At 43.2% G+C, this 24,669-nt stretch overlaps 1 protein-coding gene and 1 long non-coding RNA gene across 2 annotated transcripts; both read right to left on the bottom strand.

Moving 5' to 3' along the window:
* Positions 1 to 1,534: 1,534 nt before the first annotated feature.
* Positions 1,535 to 7,051, bottom strand: LOC145879784 (uncharacterized). Its single transcript, XR_014392540.1, has 2 exons — positions 6,007 to 7,051; positions 1,535 to 5,560 (listed from the first exon to the last, which is right to left on the bottom strand). It is a non-coding gene; the product is annotated as an uncharacterized LOC145879784 (long non-coding RNA).
* Positions 7,052 to 16,647: 9,596 nt separating this feature from the next.
* Positions 16,648 to 24,356, bottom strand: LOC145879747 (NLR family CARD domain-containing protein 3-like). Its single transcript, XM_082976104.1, has 3 exons — positions 24,304 to 24,356; positions 17,112 to 18,425; positions 16,648 to 16,905 (listed from the first exon to the last, which is right to left on the bottom strand). The coding sequence occupies exons 1-3, from the start codon at positions 24,354 to 24,356 to the stop codon at positions 16,716 to 16,718; spliced, it is 1,557 nt and encodes a 518-aa protein (XP_082832230.1). The 3' UTR covers positions 16,648 to 16,715.
* Positions 24,357 to 24,669: the final 313 nt, after the last annotated feature.

The following is a 24,669-nucleotide window of genomic DNA, read 5'->3' on the forward strand; positions in this document are numbered from 1 at the left end:
TGTGATCAGGTTAGAAGAGAATGACTCCTCAACCCAAGAGGCCCTGGAGCAGCTGTGATTAGGTTAGAAGAGAATGACTCCTCAACCCAAGAGGCCCTGGAGCAGCTGTGATTAGGTTAGAAGAGAATGACTCCTCAACCCAAGAGGCCCTGGAGCAGCTGTGATTAGGTTATAAGAGAATGACTCCTCAACCCAAGAGGCCCTGGAGCAGCTGTGATTAGGTTAGAAGAGAATGACTCCTCAACCCAAGAGGCCCTGGAGCAGCTGTGATTAGGTTAGAAGAGAATGACTCCTCAACCCAAGAGGCCCTGGAGCAGCTGTGATCAGGTTAGAAGAGAATGACTCCTCAACCCAAGAGGCCCTGGAGCAGCTGTGATTAGGTTAGAAGAGAATGACTCCTCAACCCAAGAGGCCCTGGAGCAGCTGTGATTAGGTTAGAAGAGAATGACTCCTCAACCCAAGTGGTCCTGGAGCAGCTGTGATCAGGTTAGAAGAGAATGACTCCTCAACCCAAGAGGCCCTGGAGCAGCTGTGATTAGGTTAGAAGAGAATGACTCCTCAACCCAAGAGGTCCTGGAGCAGCTGTGATCAGGTTAGAAGAGAATGACTCCTCAACCCAAGAGGTCCTGGAGCAGCTGTGATTAGGTTAGAAGAGAATGACTCCTCAACCCAAGAGGCCCTGGAGCAGCTGTGATCAGGTTAGAAGATAATTACTCCTCAACCCAAGAGGTCCTGGAGCAGCTGTGATTAGGTTAGAAGAGAATGACTCCTCAACCCAAGTGGTCCTGGAGCAGCTGTGATCAGGTTAGAAGAGAATGACTCCTCAACCCAAGTGGTCCTGGAGCAGCTGTGATTAGGTTAGAAGAGAATGACTCCTCAACCCAAGAGGCCCTGGAGCAGCTGTGATCAGGTTAGAAGATAATTACTCCTCAACCCAAGAGGTCCTGGAGCAGCTGTGATTAGGTTAGAAGAGAATGACTCCTCAACCCAAGAGGCCCTGGAGCAGCTGTGATTAGGTTAGAAGAGAATGACTCCTCAACCCAAGAGGCCCTGGAGCAGCTGTGAGAGAGTATCAGTGTGGAAACATTTGGGAACATTTAAAGAAGGTTCCCGGAATAGAGGATTGACTGTTACGTAAAGGGTCAGAGCCACTGAGTGGACAAAATATTAAGGATACCTTCCTAATATTGAGTTACGCCTGGTCAGTTTGTCATGGACAGAAAGGTGTCCTTAATGTTTTGTACACTTCGTGTAAACTGCACAATAATTATACATTTATGGATTTTTTTATGTAGCCTATTGTTTTCTCTATATTCAACCTGCCATCTACCCACCTGGGGACTGAGGGTTATGAGAGAATCCCAACATCACTAGCTTCTCTTTATACAACCTGCCATCTACCCACCTGGGGACTGAGGGTTATGAGAGAACCGCGCAGTTCTGCCTCCATGTCAAGATTCATGACAAAGGTCAACCTGCGACTGGGAGAGGCAATGTAAAATCAATAATGAAATTGTTTTCACAATTAACATCCTTTTCTTGTTTCAAGTATTTTTTATTATGAAAAGTACAATATATCCTTGTATACTTGTACAACTATGGAGCGTATGTCCATATATAATTATACAATTTGTTACTCAACTTAAAAGACGTACAACAAATGATCACATTGGTATTTTAATGGTGTTATTGTAAGAGTCTAAATGTTTAAACAGAGGATACATCTAAACCAGTATAAAACAAGTGCACTATGTTCTGAGAATGTTACTTTAACGTCAACTCATAACGTCACACTATAACTTCATGGGAGTCTTGTGGAAAGACGGCATGTTGTTTTGGGTGGATTGAGTGACGTCTTCATCAACATTTGCAGAATATTCCTATAATATTTTCACCTCTTGTCAGACGCCAACAGCCTAGTCGGCTGCAGACAGTCATAGGTCTTCCCTGTGGCTCAGTTGGTAGAGCATGGTGATTGCAACGCCAGCATGGTGTGTGCAACGCCAGGGTTGTGGGTTTGATTCCCGCGGGGGGCCAGTACAAAAAAAATAATATATATATATTTTTTAAATGCATGAAATGTATGTATTCACTACAGTAAGTCGCTCTGGATAAGAGTGTCTGCTAAATGACTAAAATGTAAAATGTAATAAGGAGTTCAAGTAGTTTATTTGCCATTTGCAGGTATTAAAAGTAATACATATACATTGTAATTCCTTGTTGGAGCTCTCTCACATATAGGACAGTACATACCAGTGGAGGCTGCTGAGGGGAGGACGGCTCATAATAATGTCTGGAACAGAGTGAATGAAATGGAACACATGGAAACCACGAGTTTAATACCATTCCACTTATTCCCCTCCAGCCATTACAAGCCTGTCCTCCCCAATTAAGGTCCCACCATCCTCCTGTGGTACAAACACAAACAACAAAATAGAACTGGGATAGAAGCTGTTCTAGAACCTGTGGTCCAGAAACTGATTTAACAGGCAGATAGAACTGGGATAGAAGCTGTTCTAGAACCTGTGGTCCAGAAACTGATTTAACAGGCAGATAGAACTGGGATAGAAGCTGTTCTAGAACCTGTGGTCCAGAAACTGATTTAACAGGCAGATAGAACTGGGATAGAAGCTGTTCTACAACCTGTGGTCCAGAAACTGATTTAACAGGCAGATAGAACTGGGATAGAAGCTGTTCTAGAACCTGTGGTCCAGAAACTGATTTAACAGGCAGATAGAACTGGGATAGAAGCTGTTCTAGAACCTGTGATCCAGAAACTGATTTAACAGGCAGATAGAACTGGGATAGAAGCTGTTCTAGAACCTGTGGTCCAGAAACTGATTTAACAGGCAGATAGAACTGGGATAGAAGCTGTTCTAGAACCTGTGGTCCAGAAACTGATTTATCAGGCTGATAGAACTGGGATAGAAGCTGTTCTAGAACCTGTGGTCCAGAAACTGATTTAACATGCAGATAGAACTGGGATAGAAGCTGTTCTAGAACCTGTGGTCCAGAAACTGATTTAACAGGCAGATAGAACTGGGATAGAAGCTGTTCTAGAACCTGTGGTCCAGAAACTGATTTAACAGGCAGATAGAACTGGGATAGAAGCTGTTCTAGAACCTGTGGTCCAGAAACTGATTTAACAGGCAGATAGAACTGGGATAGAAGCTGTTCTAGAACCTGTGGTCCAGAAACTGATTTAACAGGCAGATAGAACTGGGATAGAAGCTGTTCTAGAACCTGTGGTCCAGAAACTGATTTAACAGGCAGATAGAACTGGGATAGAAGCTGTTCTAGAACCTGTGGTCCAGAAACTGATTTAACAGGCAGATAGAACTGGGATAGACAGTGTGTATATGCAAGGTATGTTTGTGTATGTGTCCAGTGTGTGTGCAATTGTATAAGTGTGTGTCCGTGTGTGTGTCCGTGTGTGTGTCCAGTGTGTGTGTCCAGTGTGTGTGTGTGTGTGTCCAGTGTGTGTGTCCAGTGTGTGTGTGTGTGTGTCCAGTGTGTGTGTCCAGTGTGTGTGTAATTGTATAAGTGTGTATCCATATGTATGTGTGTGTCCAGTGTGTGTGTCCAGTGTGTGAGAGTGTGTCCAGTCTGTGTGTCAAGTGTGTGTCCGGTGTGTGTGTGTGTGTGTGTCCAGTGTGTGTGTGTGTGTGTGTGTGTGTGTATGTCCAGTGCGTGTGTCCAGTGTGTGTTTGTGTGTGTGTGTGTGTGTGTGTCCAGTGTGTGTGTGTTTCCAATGTGTGTCCGTGTGTGTCCGTGTGTGTCCAGTGTGTGTGTTTAAGAGTGTGTGTCTGTCCAGTGTGTTTGTGTGTGTGTCAGTGTGTGTCCAGTGTGTGTGTGTGTCCAATTTTTGTGTCCGTTCAGTGTGTGTGTGTGTGTCCAGTGTGTGTGTCCGTCCAGTGTGTGTGTGTAAGTCCAGTGTTTGTGTGTCAGTGTGTGTGTGTCCAGTGTGTGTGTCCAATGTGTGTGTTTCTGTGTAGTGTGTGTGTGTGTGTTTCCAGTGTGTGTCCGTGTGTGTCCAGTGTGTGTGTTTAAGTGTGTGTGTGTCTGTCCAGTGTGTGTGTGTGTGTGTGTTTGTGTGTGTGTCAGTGTGTGTCCAGTGTGTCCAGTGTGTGTGTATGTTTCCAGTGTGTGTCTGTGTATTTGTTTGTGTGTGTGTGTGTCCAATGTGTGTGTGTGTGTGTGTGTGTCAGTGTGTGTGTGTGTGTGTGTGTGTCCAGTGTGTGTGTCCAGTGTGTGTGTCCAGTGTGTGTGTGTGTCCATCCAGCGTGTGTGTCCAGTGAGGGTGTGTGTCGTTTGTGTGTCCAGTGTGTGTCCAGTGTGTGTGTGTGTCCATCCAATGTGTGTGTCCATTCAGTGTGTGTGTGTGTGTCCAGTGTGTGTGTCCGTCCAGTGTGTGTGTGTTTGTGTGTAAGTCCAGTGTTTGTGTGTCAGTGTGTGTGTGTCCAGTGTGTGTGTGTCCAATGTGTGTGTTTCTGTGTAGTGTGTGTGTGTGTGTGTCCAGTGTGTGTGTGTGTGTCTGTGTGTGTGTGTGTGTGTGTGTGTGTGTCCAGTGTGGGTGTGCGTGTGCGTGTGTGTCCAGTGTGTGTGTGTCCAGTGTGTGTGTGACTGTCCAGTGTGTGTGTGTGTGTGTGTGTGTGTGTGTGTGTGTGTGTGTCCAGTGTGTGTGTCCATCCAGTGTGTGTCAGTGGTGTGAGTCCAGTGTGTGTGTGTCTGTGTGTGTGTCAGTGTGTGTGTGTGTCCAGCTTGTGTGTGTAAGTCCAGTGTGTGTGTGTCCAGCGTGTGTGTGTGAGTCCTGTGTGTGTGTGTGTGTGTGTCAGTGTGTGTGTATCCAGTGTGTGTGTCCAGTAAGTTTGTGTTTCCAGTGTTTGTGTGTGTGTGTGTGTGTGTGTGTGTGTGTGTGTGTGTGTGTGTGTGTGTGTGTGTGTGTGTGTGTGTGTGTGTGTGTGTCTCTGTCTGTGTGTGTTGAGTGTGTGTGTCCAGTGAGCATGTGTGTATCACTGACACAGGGACACTGAGGAGTCCCAAATCCCAAAGAAGTCAACATCAACCATAAATCCTGGATAGAGGGGCTCAGTGAATGTGGAGTTGAATGTGATCAGGTGGGTCAGTGTGTCAGAGGAGGCTCTATAGAAGGACAGAGTGCCGGCTGGCCAGTCCAGATAAACTCCTACTCTGTGGGAGCTGGAGGAGGGGACGTCTATGGTAGTGAGATTATTATTATGCCTGGTAGAGTATCTGTTGTCAGAGCAGAACAGACACCAGGACTTGTCATTCCATCCAAGATAACAGTCCTTAACCCCTCCTCTCCTGCTGATTCCTTTATATGTCACTCCTATACCAGCCTCTCTCCCACTCCACTCTACCTCCCAGTAACAGCGCCCAGTCAGACCCTCTCTACACAGCACCTGTCTACAGTCCTCAAATCTCTCTGGGTGATCAGGATACGGCTGCTCCTCTGTCCTACATGTCACCTTTCTGTTCTCCTCAGACAGAGAGAGGCGTCTGTTTACTGTGTTTAGGTCCAGTGTGAGATCACAGACATCTGATGGATGAAACCAGACACAATATTAGAAATCATCATCATTCACATTAGAATGTTAAATCACTTTTCACTAATTAATTTAATGTAGATGTTTCTATGTATCAAAAGGAGAAGTTAAGGTAACTTGAGACTTGTTGAATGATCACATGTTATACTGTATGGTAATATAAAACACACTTATTCACACACACACACACACACACACACACACACACACACACACACACACACACACACACACACACACACACACACACACACACACACACACACACACAATGTCAAAACAACTCTTTGTAAACGTTGGTGTCCCTGATTTCTGCTTCTGTCGAACTACAGCTGATATTTAATATGACCAAGTCAGTTATGATGGTGGTCTTTGACTTTGACTTAACTTGAATTAAGACTTATTCTTAGTCATATTCTTCACAGCAGTCAACACTCACATTTTCTAAGCCCAGGTTTCATTGTGTTCTCTCCACCATGTTCCACACTGTAGCGGTAAGCAGAAGAACAGACAGTCATTGAGGGATACACCTGAACTCACACACACACTGTTCTAGAACCTGTGGTCCAGAAACTGATTTAACAGGCAGATAGAACTGGGATAGAAGCTGTTCTAGAACCTGTGATCCAGAAACTGATTTAACAGGCAGATAGAACTGGGATAGAAGCTGTTCTAGAACCTGTGATCCAGAAACTGATTTAACAGGCAGATAGAACTGGGATAATAGCTGTTCTAGAAAATGTGGTCCAGAAACTGATTTAACAGGCAGATAGAACTGGGATAGAAGCTATTCTAGAACCTGTGATCCAGAAACGGATTTAACAGGCAGATATAACTGGGATAGACAGTGTGTATGTGCAAAGTGTGTTTGTGTATGTGTCCAGTGTGTGTGTAATTGTATAAGTGTGTGTGTCCGTGTGTGTGTGTCAGTGTGTGTCCAGTGTGTGTGTCCAGTGTGTGTGTGATTGTATAAGTGTGTATCCAGTATGTATGTGTGTGTCCAGTGTGTGTGTCCAGTGTGTGAGAGTGTGTGTGTCCAGTGTGTGAGAGTGTGTCCAGTGTGTGTGTCAAGTGTGTGTCCAGTGTGTGTGTGTGTGTGTGTGTGTCCAGTGCATGTGTCCAGTGTGTGTGTGTGTGTGTGTGTGTGTGTGTGTGTGTGTGTGTGTGTGTGTGTGTGTCCAGTGTGTGTGTGTTTCCAGTCTGTGTCCGTGTGTGTCCAGTGTGTGTCCAGTGTGTGTGTCAAGTGAAACCAGACACAATATTAGAAATCATCATCATTCACTTTTCACTAATTCATTTAATGTAGATGTTTCTAGGTATCAAAATGAGAAGTTAAGGTAACTTGAGACTTGTTGAATGATCATATGTTATACTGTATGGTAATATAAAACACACTTATTCCCATTAATTACACACACACACACACACACACACACACACACACACACACACACACACACACACACACACACACACACACACACACACGCACACACACGCACAAACACACAATGTCAAAGCAACTGTTTGTAAACGTTGGTGTCCCTGATTTCTGCTTGTCACGTCCTGACCAGTAATAGGGGTTATTTGTTATTGTAGTTTGGTCAGGACGTGGCAGAGGGTATTTGTTTTATGTGGTTCGGGGTGTGTGTCTATGTAGAGGGGTAGTTGATTTATGTATTCCGGGGTTTTTGGTCACTGTTCTATGTTTATGTATTTCTAAGTTCTATCTAGTTTAGTCTATTTCTATGTTTAGGTAATTGGGGTGTGGACTCTCAATTGGAGGCAGGTGTTTTCTAGTTGCCTCTGATTGAGAGTCCTATATTAAGGTATGTGTTTGTCTTAGTGGTTTGTGGGAGATTGTGCTGTGTATAGCTTGTTGCCTTACCGGCCTGTTATTTAGTCGTTGTGTTTTTCCGTGTACGTGTTTGTTTAGGTTCACCTTCTTGTCTGTTTAACCTGTTGGGGATAGGGGGCAGTATTTACACGGCCGGATAAAAAACGTACCCGATTTAATCTGGTTACTACTCCTGCCCAGTAACTAGAATATGCATATAATTATTGGCTTTGGATAGGAAACACCCTAAAGTTTCTAAAACCGTTTGAATGGTGTCTGTGAGTATAACAGAACTCATATGGCAGGCAAAAACCTGAGAAGATTCTGAACAGGAAGTGGCCTGTCTGACAAGTTGTTGTTCATCTTGGCTCTTTTTATTGAAGACTGAGGATCTTTGCTGTAACGTGACACTTCCTACGGCTCCCATAGGCTCTCAGAACCCGTGAAAAAGCTGAATGATATCGAGGCAGCCCCAGGCTGAAACACATTAGCGCGTTTGGATAGTGGCCTGTCAGAGGACCATTAGACTGGGGCTCGTGCACGAGATGTTTTATTTTCCCTCTCTTTGAACGAAAACCACCACTCCCGGTCGGAATATTATCGCTTTTTTACGAGAAAAATTGCATAAAAATTGATTTTAAACAGCGGTTGACATGCTTTGAAGTACGGTAATGGAATATTTAGATTTTTTTTGTCACGAAATGCGCCGTGCTCGTCACCCTTCTTTACCATTCGGATAGTGTCTTGAATGCACAAACAAAACGCCGCTATTTGGATATAACAATGGATTATTTGGGACCAAACCAACATTTGTTATTGAAGTAGAAGTCCTGGGAGTGCATTCTGACGAAGAACAGCAAAGGTAATAACATTTTTCTTATAGTAAATCTGACTTTGGTGAGTGCTAAACTTGGTGGGTGTCTAAATAGCTAGCCCTGTGATGCCGGGCTAAAAAGCTGGTTTTTGATATAAATATGAACTTGATTGAACAAAACATGCATGCATTGTATAACATAATGTCCTAGGGTTGTCATCTGATGAAGATCAAAGGTTAGTGCTGCATTTAGCTGTGGTTTGGGTTTATGTGACATTATATGTTAACCTGTTAGGGCTAGGGGGCAGTATTGACACGGCTGGATAAAAAACATACCCGATTTAATCTGGTTACCACTCCTACCCAGTAACTAGAATATGCATATACTTATTACATATGGATAGAAAACACCCTAAATTTTCTAAAACTGTTTGAATGGTGTCTGTGAGTATAACAGAACTCAAATGGCAGGTCAAAACCTGAGAGATTCCTTTACAGGAAGTGGCCTGTCTGACCATTTCTTGAACTTCTTTTCCATCTCTATCATTTACTAAGGATCTCTGCTCTAACGTGACACTTCCCACGTCGTCCATAGGCGCTCAGAGCCCGGGAAAAAACAGAATGTCGTCATTCCAGCCCCAGGCTGAAACACATTATCGCCTTTCTCAAGTGGCCGATCAAGGGACACTGGCTTATGCGCATGACCCCGACCGCCTCCGCCTTTGGGATTTTTTCCTCTGTTTGCCGAAAAGGAGATTCCCTGTCGGAATATTATCGCTTTTCTACGAGAAAAATGTCGTAAAAATTGATTTTAAACAGCGGTTGACATGCTTCGAAGTACGGTAATGGAATATTTAGAATTTTATTGTCACGAATTGCGCCATGCGCGCGACACTTCTTTACTATTTCGGATAGTGTCTGGAACGCACGAACAAAACGCCGCTATTCGGATATAACGATGGATTATTTTGGACCAAACCAACATTTGTTATTGAAGTAGCAGTCCTGGGTGTGCATTCTGACGAAGACAACAAAAGGTAATCAAACTTTTATAATAGTAAATATGATTATGGTGAGTGCTAAACTTGCCGGGTGTCTAAATAGCGAGCCCGTGATGCCTGGGCTATGTACTTAGAATATTGCAAAATGTGCTTTCACCAAAAAGCTATTTTAAAATCGGACATATCGAGTGCATAGAGGAGGTCTGTATCTATAATTCTTAAAATAATTGTTATGCTTTTTGTGAACGTTTATCGTGAGTAATTTAGTAAAATGTTAGCGAATTCCCCGGAAGTTTGCGGGGGGTATGCTAGTTCTGAACGTCACATGCTAATGTAAAAAGCTGGTTTTTGATATAAATATGAACTTGATTGAACAAAACATGCATGTATTGTATAACATAATGTCCTAGGGTTGTCATCTGATGAAGATCATCAAAGGTGAGTGCTGCATTTAGCTGTCTTCTGGGTTTTGGTGACATTATATGCTGGCTTGAAAAATGGGTGTCTGATTATTTCTGGCTGGGTACTCTGCTGACATAATCTAATGTTTTGCTTTCATTGTAAAACCTTTTTGAAATCGGACAGTGCGGTTAGATTAACGAGAGTCTTGTCATTAAAATGGTGTAAAATAGTCATATGTTTGAAAAATTGAAGTTTTTGCATTTGAGGTATTTGAATATCGCGCCACGGGATTACACTGGCTGTTGAGTAGGTGGGACGCAAGCGTCCCACCTAGCCCAGAGAGGTTAAATATAAAGAAGATGAGTGCACATTTCCCGGCTGCATTTTGGTCTCAATCCTACGACAACCGTGACAGAATCTCCCACCAACCAAGGACAAAGCAGCGGGGTAAGGAGCAAGGGAACAAGTATATGGACTATCAGGGGAATTGGACATGGGAGGAAATTTTGGACGGGGCTGGACCATGGCATCAGGCTGGGGATTACCGTCTCCCAACGGAGGAGAGTGAAGCAGCCACAAGGCAGAGCGGCGCAGGTATGAAGCCATATACTCGCCGATAAAGCAGGAGAGGCACCCCCAATAATTTTTTGGGGGGGACACACGGGTAGTTCGGCTGGGCCAAGGGTGAGCCCTAAGCCAGCTCCCCGTGCTTTGTGGAGAGAACGTATGGAGTGGAGGGCGCCAAGGTATGCGGAAGTGCGCACGATCTCGCCCATACGCATGCACAGTCCTGTGCGAGTGATCCCAGCCCCTCGCAAGTGCCGTGCTAGAGTGGGCATCCAGCCTGGTAGGAGGATGCCTGCGCAGTGCATCTGGTCACCGGTGCGCCTCCTAGGTCCAGGCTACCCTACGCCTGCTCTACGCACGGCAACCATCAGGCCCCTGCACAGCCCAGTTCGCCCTGTATCAGCACTCCGCTCATACAGGGCCACTAGTTCCAGCCAAGACGGGTTGTGCAGGAGGTGCGATCGAGACCGCCAGTGTGCCTTCATGGCCTGGTATATCCACAGCCAGCACCACGCACCAGGCCTCCAGTACGTCAGCCCAGTCCAACTCAGCCTGTTCCCGCTCCTCGCACTAGCCTTGAAGTGCGTCTCTCCAGTCTGGTAGCTCCACTACCAGCCTCATGCGCTAGGCTTCCAGTGCGTCAGCCCAGTCCTATTCAGCTTGTTCCCGCTCCTCGCACTAGCCCTGAGGTGCGTGTCCCCAGTCTGGTACCTCCACTACCAGCCCCACGCATCAGGCTTCCAGTGCGTCAGCCCAGTCCCGAACTTCCGGCGACAGTGCCTCGTCCAGAGTGTCAGGCGACAGTGCCTCGTCCAGACTGTCCGGCGACAGTGCCTCGTCCAGACTGTCCGGCACCAGGTGAGACGGCCCACTGTCCGGAACCAGGTGAGACGGCCCACTGTCCGGAGCTCCCAGAGACGGCCCACTGTCCGGAGCTCCCAGAGTTGTCCCACTGTCCGGAGCTCCCAGAGTTGCCCTACAGTCCAGGGTCTTTAGTGACTGTCCTCAGGCAGAGGTATGCAGTGGGGGTGGTTAGGTCAGGCAGGGGATTAAGGCCTGAGCCTAAGCCACCTCCACTATAGGAGGTTTGGGGAGGGGGGGCTTTAGCACAGGAGCCGTCGGTGACGGCAGCCACCCTCCCTTCCCTCTTTTTAGTTAGAGGTTTATTTTTTATTTTTTTGTTGAGGTGCATCTGGGGTCTGCACCTTTGGGGGGGGGGGGTACTGTCACGTCCTGACCAGTAATAGGGGTTATTTGTTATTGTAGTTTGGTCAGGACGTGGCAGAGGGTATTTGTTTTATGTGGTTCGGGTTGGTTGTGTCTATGTAGAGGGGTAGTTGATTTATGTATTCCGGGGTTTTTGGTCACTGTTCTATGTTTATGTATTTCTATGTTTAGGTAATTGGTGTGGACTCTCAATTGGAGACAGGTGTTTTCTAGTTGCCTCTGATTGAGAGTCCTATATTAAGTTATGTGTTTGTCTTAGTGGTTTGTGGGAGATTGTGCTGTGTATAGCTTGTTGCCTTACCGGCCTGTTATTTAGTCGTTGTGTTTTTTCCGTGTACGTGTTTGTTTTGGTTCACCTTCTTGTCCGTTTAAATAAAAAGATGAGTGCACATTTCCCCGCTGCATTTTGGTCTCAATCCTACGACAACCGTGACACTGCATCTGTAGAACTACAGCTGATATTTAATATGACCAAGTAAGTAATGATGGTGGTCTTTGACTTTGACTTAACTTGAATTAAGACTTATTCTTAGTCATATTCTTCACAGCAGTCAACACTCACATTATCTAAGCCCAGGTTTCATTGTGTACTCTCCACCATGTTCCACACTGTAGCGGACAGTCATTGAGGGACACACCTGAACTCACACACTGGACACACACAAACACTCACACACACACACTCACACACTGGACACTCACACACTGGACACACACACACACACACGTTAGACGAACACACAGGAGACACACGTTAGAAAAACACACAGGACACACACTGGACACACATGTGTCCCCAGTGTGTATGTGTGTGTCTCCTTTGTGTGTGTGTCTAGTGTGTGTCCAGCATGTGTGTGTCCAGAGTGTGTCCACCGTGTGTGTGTGTGTGTGTGTGTGTGTGTGTGGACACACACACACAATGGACACACACACACACAATGGGCACACACACACAATGGACACACACACACACACACAATGGACACACACACACACACACACAATGGACACACACATTATGAACTCACACACAGACAATGAACTCACACACACACAATGAACTCACACACACACAGTCAGCATATAACTTTGTCCAAGTGGTGGTAAGAATGTGTGTCTTACCTAGCCTGATAAGTCAAACATGTCTGATATGAACATTGACATAAACCCTCTACATACTTGAGTTTCTCCAGTCTGCAGTGTGGATCCTCCAGTCCAGCAGAGAGCAGTCTGACTCCTGAGTCTCCTGGGTGATTGTAGCTCAGGTCAAGCTCTCTCAGGTGTGAGTGGTTTGACCTCAGAGCTGAGACCAGAGAAGCACAGCCTTCCTCTGTGACTAGACAGCCTGACAGCCTGCAAAGAGTCAAATCATATTAAAATCACACTGTATGACCTATTGTGTGTGTGTTTATGTAATTCTGTGATTGATTACGTTAGTTAGTAAATAAATAATTAAGCCAATTTGTATATTTCTGATTCATGATCTATGTTAGGGTTTGTGCAGATATCCAAGGGTTTGCTACATTCAGTAATGGAACTGATGAGGTAAAACAATTAATGAAAAAGTGACTGTAATCGATAAGATATGAAAATATCTGAAGAGTTATATTCGGGAAATTGACACTCTTTAAACAACATGTTCCCATGGTGCCCCCACTTCCTAGTTAATTAAAGTTACATGATTAGTTTAAACCGGGTAATTCAATTACTGATAGAGAATTTATTTAATAATATACAGACTTCACATTTAATGATAGTCAACGCTACGACAGCACCATTTAATGTTAGACAACGCTATGACAGCACCATTTAATGATAGACAATGCTACGACAGCACCATTTAATCATACACAACGCTACGACAGCACCATTTAATGATGGTCAACGCTACGACAGCACCATTTAATGATAGACAACGCTACAACAGCACCATTTAATGATGGTCAACGCTACGACAGCACCATTTAATGATAGACAACGCTACAACAGCACCATTTAATGATAGTCAACGCTACGACAGCACCATTTAATGTTAGACAACGCTATGACAGCACCATTTAATGATAGACAATGCTACGACAGCACCATTTAATGATACACAACGCTACGACAGCACCATTTAATGATGGTCAATGCTACGACAGCACCATTTAATGATAGATAATGCTACGACAGCACCATTTAATGATAGTCAACGCTACAACAGCACCATTTAATGATAGTCAATGCTACGACAGCACCATTTGGCATGTCACCACTTTCAGATACAAAATGTGGAACTCTCACAGTGACCAAAGAGGAGATGGTAACAACGTACTTCCATGTAAAGATAATATTGTCCTCACATCAATTTAGTTGATCAAGAATCTTTCCAATGTTTGATGACAACAGCCGGGAGCCATTTTCACCCAGGTGAATTCCGTCTTCCACAAAGTAGTCAGGCCAAGTTCCAGAAGGAGTCAAAATAGTCGACGAAGGACATACCCGAGTCCTTGGTCAGATGCATTAATCACTGGTGAAGAGACCAAAGACGGCTAAAACACTCAGTCCCACCACGGAGATGAAATTGGGCCCGAGACAATTATATGTTCTGCTAATTTCTGAGCATTCTCCAAGAGTAGTAAGAAATTGTCTTTTAGCTTTACAGATTTCACATGATGTCATTAGACCCGATATGCAACACCACTGTTTTCACAGCAGGAATCTGTTTCTTGATGGTGGGGGACTTCTGATAACTCCAATATCCTAGATCCAGGAAAACAAAGTGTACGGGGATTTCGACATCCACCGATCTATGAAACGTTCTATCTCAAATCCAAAATGCTGGAGCATAGCACCAAATTTACAACTGTAAGCTTCACTATCCAAACACATATGGTGTGGACTATGTGTGCCTGGTAAACACATGTGGATCTGGTGAACAGTTATCACTTGTTGACCAACTACAGGAATACTGACCTCAGAGTCTCCAGTTTACAGTGTGGATTCCCCAATCCAGCAGAGAGCATCTTCACTCCTGAATCCTTCAGGTCATTGTTACTCAGGTCCAGCTCTCTCAGGTGTGAGGGGTTTGACCTCAGAGCTGAGACCAGAGAAGCACAGCCTTCCTCTGTGACTAGACACCGTGACAGCCTGCAAAGAGTCAAATCATATTAAAACCACACTGCTATTCTTTGGTGGTGAAAATAGTGGCAGTATATTTTTTTCAACATATTCAGATATATCAGTGTCCTGAAACCTGCCATATCTATTAATAAATGAACGTATCATTATTATAAATTATCATAATATTACTTGTAGATAGAAAAATGTTTATGTTTAGTACGAATATTTGAGTAGACTGAACAGACCAGTTTAAAAAGCAGTATCAGTCAGAAGACAGACAGTGAGGTATCAGATTTAGATTGTGTTGAGTATAGAGTCCACATCATATCTATTTTGACAGTGAAGCTAACATTTTAAATGTGGCTCTATACTGTAACATTTTGGATTTGAGATCAAATGTTTCATATGAGGTGACAGTATATAATGTCACCTTTTTTTGAGGGTATTTTCATAGATACAGTGCCTTGCACAAGTATTTATCCCACTTGGCGTTATTCCTATTTTGTTGCATTACAACATGTTATTTAAATTGATTTTAATTTGGATTCATGTAATGGACATGCACAAAATAGACCAAATTGGTGAAGTGAAATTAAAAAAGAACTTGTTTAAAAAAAAAAAAAACTGAGAAGTGGTGTGTGCATATGTATTCACCCCCTTTGCTATGAAGCCCCTAAATAAGATCTGGTGCAACTAATTACCTTCACAAGTCCCATAATTAGTTAAAGTCCACCTGTGTGCAATCTAAGTGTCACATGATCTCAGTATAGCCTGTCCTGAAAGGCCAGAGAGTCTACAACACCACCAAGCAAGGGGCACCACCAAGCAAGGGGCACCACCAAGCAAGGGGCACCACCAAGCAAGGGGCACCACCAAGAAAGGGGCACCACCAAGCAAGGGGCATCACCAAGCAAGCGGCACCACCAAGCAAGCGGCACCACCAAGCAAGGGGCACCACCAAGCGGCACCAAGAAGACCAAGGAGCTCTCCAAACAGGTCAGGGACAACGTTGTGGAGAAGTACAGATCAGGGTTGGGTTATAAAAACAACAAAGACACCAAAGACAACCCTGAAGGAGCTGCAAAGCTCCACAGTGGAGATTGGAGTACCTGTCCATAGGAGCACTTTAAGCAGTACACTCCACAGAGCTGGGCTTTACGGAAAAGTGGCCGGGAAAAAAGCGATTGCTTAAAGAAAAAAATAAGCAAACACGTTTGGTGCTCGCCAAAAGGCATGTGGGAGACTCCCCAAACATATGGAAGAAAGTACTCTGGTCAGATGAGACAGAAATTGAACCTTTCGGCCATCAAGGGAAACGCTATCATCCCGAGAATACCATCCCCACAGTGACGCATGATGGTGGCAGCATCATGTTGTGGGTTTGTTTTTCATCAGCAGGGACTGGGAAACTGGTCAGAATTGAAGGAATGATGGATGGAGCTAAATACAGGGAAATTCTTGAGGGAAACCTGTTTCAGTCTTCCAAAGATTTGAGACTGGGACGAAGGTTCACCATCCAGCAGGACAATGACCTAAGCATACTGCTTAAGCAACACTCGAGTGGTTTAAGGGGAAACTTTTAATTGTCTTGGAATGGCCTAGTCAAAGCCCAGACCTCAATCCAATTGAGAATCTATGGTATGACTTAAAGATTGCCAGCAGAACCTATCCAACTTTTATTAATTTTTTTGTCTTTTTTTCTTTTACTAGGCAAGTCAGTTAAGGACAAATTCTTATTTACAATGACAGCCTAGGAACAGTGGGTTAACTGCCTTGTTCAGGAGCAGAACGACAGATTTTTACCTTGTCAGCTCGGGGATTCACTCCAGCAACCTTTCGGTTACAGGCCCAACACTCTAACCACTAGGCTACCTGCCGCTCCAACTTGAAGGAGCTGGAGCAGTTTTGCCTTGAAGAATGGGCAAAAATCCCAGTGGCCAGATGTGTCAAGTTTATAGAGACATATCCCAAGAGACTTGCAGCTGAAAATTGCTGCAAAAGTTGGCTCTACGAAGTATTGTCTTTGGGGGGGTGAATACAGTGTGTGTGTGTGTTGGACACACACACACACACACGCTGGAGCATAGCACTACATTTACAACTGTCAGCTTCACATTCCAAACACATATGTTGTGGACTATGTGTGTCTGGTAAACACGTGTGGATCTGGTGAACAGTTATCACTTGTTGACCAACTACAGGAATACTGACCTCAGAGTCTCCAGTTTACAGTGGAGATTCCCCAGTACAGCAGAGAGCAGCTTAACTCCTGAATACTTCAGGTCATTGTTACTCAGGTCCAGTTCTCTCAGGTGTGAGGGGTTTGACTCCAGAGCTGAGACCAGAGAAGCACAGCCTTCCTCTGTGACTCGACAGCCTGACAGCCTGACAAAGAGATCATCATGACTTCACAAACACACTGTTCATTTAACGAGTAGTGTTGAAGGACAATGGCAGATGCATTTGGTTTATTTTCTCAAACAACATATAGATTCATCTTCCACCTTGTATGGTCATGATGTTTTACTAATGTGAAAATCAATGCATTTCTTCCTGATGATTAGATCTTAAATGTAATTTGGTGTACTCACAAAACAGCTCTGGAGGCTTTGACCACTGGCAGCAGCCTCAGAAGACCTTCCTCTGATCTGGAGTACTTCTTCAGGTCAAACACATCCAGCTCCTTTTCTGAAGTCAGCAACACAAAGACCAGAGCTGACCACTGTGCAGGTGACAGGTTGGCTTCTGAGAGACTTCCTGATCTCAGGTAACTTTGGATCTCCTCCACTAGAGAATGGTCATTCAGTTCATTCAGACAGTGGAACAGATTGATGCACCTCTCTGGAGAGGGATTCTCCCTGATCTTCTCCTTGATGTACTTGACTGTTTCTTCATGGCTCTGTGAGCTGCTTCTTGTCATTGTCAGTAGACCTCGTAAGTGCTTCTGATTGGACTCCAGTGAGAGGCCCAGAAGGAAGCGGAGGAAAAGGTCCAGGTTTCCCGTCTCACTTTGTAAGGCTTTATCCACAGCACTCTTGTAGAAAGTAACTTTACGCCTTTGTTTGATCCTCACAGAAAAGTTCCTGGACGTTGATTGCAGTTCGGCCATTAAATTCTCATTGTTGTTGATGAATGAGAGGAACACATACACAGCAGCCAGAAACTCCTGAATGCTCAGATGAACAAAGCTGTACACCTTGTCCTGGTACAGCCCACATTCCTCTTTAAAGAGCTGTGTGCACAATCCTGAGTACACTGAGGCTTCATTGACATCAATGCCAGCCTCTTTCAGGTCTTCTTCATAGAAAATCAGATTGCCCTTCACAAGCTGTTGAAAAGCGAGTTTGCCCAGTGACAGAATGCTCTCATTATTCCAGTGTGGACCTGTCTGTTCTTTCCTAAGATACTTTTCATTCTTCTGTTTGATATGAAACACCACAAGGTGTGTGTACATCTCAGTCAGAGTCTTGGGCATATCTTCTCTCTTATGTTTCAGCATGTGTTCAAGGACTGTTGCAGAAATCCAACAGAAGACTGGTATGTGGCACATGATGTGGAGGCTCCTTGATGTCTTTATGTGTGAGATGATTCTGCTGGCCAGGTCCTCATCACAGAATCTCTTCCTGAAGTACTCCTCCTTCTGTGGGTCATTAAAGCCTCTTACCTCTGTCACCTGGTCAACACACCCTGAAGGGATCTTATTGGCTGCTGCAGGTCGGGTAGTTATCCAGAGGAGAGCAGAGGGAAGCAGATTTCCCTTGATGAGATTTGTCAGCAGAACATCCACTGAGGTTGACTCTGTGACGTCATAACAGATCTTGTTCTTCTGGAAGTCTAGGGTCAGTCGGCACTCATCCAGACCATCAAAGATGAACAGAACTTTGTATTTGCCGTAGTTGGAGATTCTTGATTATTTGGTTTCCATTGAGAAGTGATTAAGAAGTTCAACGAAAGTGTGTTTGTCCTCTTTCATCAAATTCAGCTCCTGAAAAGGGAATGAAAATACAAATTGGACATCCTGATTTGCTTTTCTTTCAGCCCAGTCCAGAATGAACTTCTGCACAGAGACTGTTTTTCCAATGCCAGCGACTCCCTTTGTCAGCACAGTTCTGATACGTTTGTCTTGTCCAGTTAAGGGTTTGAAGATGTCGTTACATTTGATTGCAGTCTCTGGTCTTGCTTGTTTCCTGGTTGTTGTCTCAATCTGTCTCAGCTCATGTTCATTATTGACCTCTCCTGTTCCACCCTCTGTGATGTAGAGCTCTGTGTAGATCTTACTGAGAAGTGTTGGGTTTCCTTGTTTAGCGATCCCCTCAAATACACATTGAAACTTCTTCTTTAGATTAGATTTGAATTCATGTTGGCAAATCACAGCAAGCTCATCTGACAGGAGAAATAACACATAGGATATTATTATTAATCAAATGTATTTATATAGCCCTTCGTACATCAGCTGATATCTCAAAGTGCTGTACAGAAACCCAGCCTAAAACCCCAAACAACAAGCAATTTAGGTGTAGAAGCACGTTGGCTAGGAAAAACTCAGTCTGTTTTAATGTCTACAGTATTGTAGGACTGTTATAAAGTTTTAAATTATGATCATTTCTTCTCTTAACTGACTGTATAAATGTGTAAATGTTTTCATAATGCATTACAGACTGGTGTGACTGATTATATTATTATTGGTATTATTGATGGCATTATTAATGTTGTCTCTCTCTCTCTCTCTAAATTAATCACCACAACACATCCCTGCTGCTACTTGATGAGGTCACTAGGTGTTGTGTTAAGGCTGCTACAATATCATTGATTTACACAGCTACTTCAGCTGTACTTTAGCTACAGCTTTTAAATGTTATAAAACAGCATTCAACATGAGGCAGACAGATCTTACTTTTCTGAAAGATGCACTGTTTTTTTGTCTTTTCTATTCCGAGGTTGTTTACTCACTTAAAACCTCTTACAACTACTTAGGGCCAGGGGGCAGTATTTTCAATTTTGAAAAAAATATGTGCCCATATTAAACTGCCTCCTACACAAACTCAGATGCTAGGATATGCATATTATTATTAGATTTGGATAGAAACCCCTCTGAAGTTTCTAAAACTGTTTGAATGGTGTCTGTAAGTATAACAGAACTCATATGGCAGTCAAAACCCTGAGACAAATCCTAACAGGAAGTGGAAATCTGATGTGTGGAATCACTTTCAAGCCTTTGCCTATGAAACACACAGGGACTGGTTACTCATTTAGCACTTCCTAAGGCTTCCACTAAATGTCAACAGTCTTTACAAAGTGGTTTGAGTCTTCTCCGGTAAAAACAAACCGACTAGAAGCCTGGCAACTTGGTCACAAGCGGATGGCCATTACTACTATGGCGCGTGTGCATGTGGGGACTATTTTGTTCCGAAACGTTTTATAAGACAATGCAATCGTCTGCTTTGAATATTATTGAAGTTCTGATTGAAAAAGGCCCTAAAGATTTATGCTATACAACATTTGACATGTTTGAAAGAACGTAAATAGATTTTTTTGGTACTTTTCGTGGCGACTAGTTCCGCGCGCTTCGTACATTTGGAGTAGCCTACAGAACGCGGAGCTATTTCGACATAAATTATGAACTTTATCGAACAAAACAACATTTGTTGTGGACCTGGGATTCCTGGAAGTGCCTTCTGATGAAGATTATCAAAGGTAAGTGAATATCTCTAATACTATTTATGATTGTAGATGGTTCCAAGATGGCGCTGGTCTGTATCACCTAGTGTATTTTTCTGAGCACAGTACTCAGATTATTGCAAAGTGTTATTTCCCAGTAAAGTTATTTTGAAATCTGGCAATGCGGTTGCATTCACGAGATGTTAATCTATAATTATTTGAATGACAATATTATATTTTACCAATGTTTTCGAATAGTAATTTTGTAAATTGTAGCGTCGATCCACCGGCTGTATTGGAGGCAAAATATTTTCTAAACATCACGCGCCAATGTAAAATGCTGTTTTTATATATAAATATGAACTTTATCGAACAAAAGAATGCATGTATTGTGTAACATGATGTCCTAGGAGTGTCATCTGATGAAGATTGTCAAAGGTTAGTGCTTCATTTAGCTGTGTTTTGGGTTTTTGTGATGCATGGTAGTTGCTTGAAAATGGCTATGTGGTTCTTTTTGTCGATGTACTCTCCTAATATAATCTAATGTTTTGCTTTCGCTGTAAAGCCTTTTTGAAATCGAACAACGTGGTTCGATTCAGGAGAAGTGTATCTATAAAACGGTGTAATATAGTCCTATGTTTGAGAAATAGAAATGATTCGATTTGTGGTTTTGAATATGGCGCTCTGATTTTTAACCTGTTGGGGATAGGGGGCAGTATTTGCACGGCCGGATAAAAAACGTACCCGATTTAATCTGGTTACTACTCATGCCCAGTAACTAGAATATGCATATAATTGTTTGATTTGGATAGAAAACACCCTAAAGTTTCTACAACTGTTTGAATGGTGTCTGTGAGTATAACAGAACTCATTTGGCAGGCCAAAACCTGAGAAGATTCCAAACAGGAAGCGCTCTCTCTGACTATTTCTTGGCCTTCTTGATCATCTCTAACCAAAACAGGGGATCTCTGGCATAACGTGACATTTTCTAATGCTCCCATAGGCTCTCAGAAGGCACCAGAATGGTGAATGGTGACTTTGCAGGCCATGGCTGAAAAACAGTAGCGCATTTGGATAGTGGTCGATCTAAGAACAATGAGACTGGGGCGCGTGCACGAGCCGACACCATGTTTTTATTTTTTCGTCTTTGAACGAAAACAGGGTTTTCCGGTCGGAATATTATCGCTGTTTTACGAGAAAAATCGCATAAAAATTGATTTTAAACAGCATTTGACATGCTTTGAAGTACGGTAATGAAATATTTTGAATTTTCTTGTCACGAAACGCGTCGGGCGCGTCACCCTTCTTTACCCTTCGGATAGTGTATTGAACGCACGAACAAAACGCCGCAATTTGGATATAACTATGGATTATTTGGAACCAAACCAACATTTGTTATTGAAGTAGAAGTCCTGGGAATGCATTCTGACGAAGAACAGCAAAGGTAATCCATTTTTCTAATAGTAATTCTGAGTTTGGTGAGTACCACACTTGGTGGGTGTCAAAATAGCTAGCCTGTGATGGCCGGGCTATCTACTCAGAATATTGCAAAATGTGCTTTCACCGAAAAGCTATTTTAAAATCGGACATAGCGATTGCATAAAGGAGTTCTGTATCTATAATTCTTAAAATAATTTATGTTTTTTGTGAACGTTTATCGTGAGTAATTTAGTAAATTCACCGGAAGTGTTTGGTGGGAATGCTAGTCACATGCTAATGTAAAACGCTGGTTTTTGATATAAATATGAACTTGATTGAACAAAACATGCATGTATTGTATAACATAATGTCCTAGGAGTGTCATCTGATGAAGATCATCAAAGGTTAGTGCTGCATTTAGCTATGGTTTTGGTTTTTGTGACATTATATGCTAGCTTGAAAAATGGGTGTCTGATTATTTCTGGCTGGGTACTCTGCTGACATAATCTAATGTTTTGCTTTCGTTGTAAAGCCTTTTTGAAATCGGACAGTGTGGTTAGAATTAACGAGAGTCTTGTCTTTAACTTGTTAGGGCTAGGGGGCAGTATTGACACGGCCGGATAAAAAACGTACCCGATTTAATCTGGTTACTACTCCTGCCCAGTAACTAGAATATGCATATAATTATTGGATAGAAAACGCCCTAAAGTTTCTAAAACTGTTTGAATGGTGTCTGTGAGTATAACAGAACTCATTTGGCAGGCAAAAACCTGAGAAGGTTTCATGCACGAAGTGGCCTGTCTGACAAGGTGTTGTTGTTCTTGCTTCTGTTTATTGAAGAGTCAGGATCTTAGCTGTAACGTGACACTTCCTACGGCTCCAATAGGCTCTCAGAGCCCGGGAAAAACCTGAACGATGACGAGGCAGCCTCAGGCTGAAACACATAATCGCCTTTGCCAAGTGGTCTATCAGAGGACAATGGAATTAGGCGCGTGCCCGATTCGACCCAGTGATATATTTTCCTTCGGCTGTTTACCTAATTGCAGATTCCCGGTCGGAATATTATCGCTTTTTCACAAGAAAAATGGCATAAAAATTGATTTTAAACAGCGATTGACATGCTTCGAAGCACGGTAATGAAATATTTAGAAATCTTTTGTCACGAAATGCGCCGTGCGCACGACCGTTATTTACCATTGGGATAGTGTCTAGAACGCATGAACAAAACGTCGCTGTTGGAACATAACTATGGATTATTTTGGACCAAACCTACATTTCTTATTGAAGTAGAAGTCCTGGGAGTGCATTCTGACGAAGAACAGGAAAGGTAATCAAACTTTTCTAATAGTAAACCTGACTTTGGTGAAGGCTAAACTTGGTGGGTGTCTAAATAGCTAGCCCTGTGATGCCGGGCTATCTACTTAGAATATTGCAAAATGTGCTTTCACCGAAAAGCTATTTTAAAATCGGACATATTGAGTGCATAGAGGAGTAATGTATCTATAATTCTTAAAATAATTGTTATGCTTTTTGTGAACGTTTATCGTGAGTAATTTAGTAAATTGTTAGTAAATTCGCCGGAAGTTTGCGGGGGGTATGCTAGTTCTGAACGTCACATGCTAATGTAAAAAGCTGGTTTTTGATATAAATATGAACTTGATTGAACAAAACATGCATGTATTGTATAACATAATGTCCTAGGTGTGTCATCTGATGAAGATCATCAAAGGTTAGTGCTGCATTTAGCTGTCTTCTGGGTTTTTGTGACATTATATGCTAGCTTGAAAAATAGGTGTCTGATTATTTCTGGCTGGATACTCTGCTGACATAATCTAATGTTTTGCTTTCGTTGTAAAGCCTTTTTGAAATCGGACAGTGTGGTTAGATTAACGAGAGTCTTGTCTTTAAATAGCTGTAAAATAGTCATATATTTGAGAAATTGAAGTAATAGCATTTCAAAGGTTTTGAAAATCGCGCCACAGGATTCAACTGGCTTTTACGTAGGTGGGATGAATTCGTCCCGCCTGCCCTAGAGAGGTTAAAATGGTGTAAAATAGTCATATGTTTGAGAAATTTAAGTAATAGCATTTCTAAGGTATTTGAACATCGCGCCACGGGATTACACTGGCTGTTGAGCCCATAGAAGTTAACTGAAATCGATCCCACTAACGGGATTAGAGCTGTAAGAAGATTCTTTTTTTTATAATGCATGTATACAGAGGTTGTAGTTCTGACTAGTGATTATTTACCAAGCTTCAATACCTGCTATTGAGGCGCCAAAAAAATGATATTCAAAAGTTCAGTCCTTGGACACAGAGGGGTTAATCACTAAAGTTACCGTCCATCTAGTGAAGAGAGGAGAACCGGACAGAGGTAGCCAGCATCCATCAACGAGAGAGGGAGGATAGGATAACTAGGATGCTACTGGTAGAGTAGCTAGCTAGCTTACCTAGCTGTACCGACTAGCTAGGTTAACTAGGATGCTGCTGGAAGAGTAGCTAGCTAACTTACCGAGCTGTACCAACTAGCTAGGATAACTAGGATGCTGCTCGTAGAGTAGCTAGCTAACTTACCGAGCTGTACTGACTAGCTAGCATAACTAGGATGCTGCTGGTAGAGTAGCTAGCTAGCTTACCTAGCTGTACCAACTAGCTAGGATAACTAGGATAACTAGGATGCTGCTGGTAGAGTAGCTAGCTAACTTACCTATCTGTACTGACTAGCTTGGCTAGCTTGCAGGTCGTTCGTCTGTCCCTCATCTCGAGGATGATAACGAATCAGGTGAACCACAAATTGAAACAAGGATAGCGAGTGAAAAGGATCTGGCTACACTCATACTGTCCCATACCGTCAAGCAAAAAGCTAATTGAACAATAAACGTTGTTATTCCCCAAGATCACCTCAGCCCACTCTGCGCGTAAATGGACAATATGCTTGGCGCCACACCGTACGTGGACGCGGACAGTTCTGTTCGTGGACGCGGGCAGTTCCAGAACGTGGACATGAGCAGTGCAACACAATCAACTAAACCCAGTCTTTACAGTGGGTTACATTAGTAATATTCATTTTTTA

This window comes from Salmo salar, chromosome 06 (genome assembly GCF_965601325.2).
Source record: "Salmo salar chromosome 06, fSalSal1, whole genome shotgun sequence".
Taxonomy (NCBI): domain Eukaryota; kingdom Metazoa; phylum Chordata; class Actinopteri; order Salmoniformes; family Salmonidae; genus Salmo; species Salmo salar.

Excerpts from the sequence above, each read along its gene's own strand:
- LOC145879747 (XM_082976104.1), bottom strand. The coding sequence starts at position 24,356 with ATGAGGGACAGACGAACGACCTGCAAGCTAGCCAAGCTAGTCAGTACA. Across the intron at positions 18,426-24,303 it reads AAGCTAGTCAGTACAGATAG|AATCTCCAACTACGGCAAAT; the intron begins GTAAGTTAGCTA and ends CAAATAATCAAG. Across the intron at positions 16,906-17,111 it reads AAAGCCTCCAGAGCTGTTTT|GCTGTCAGGCTGTCGAGTCA; the intron begins GTGAGTACACCA and ends TCTCTTTGTCAG.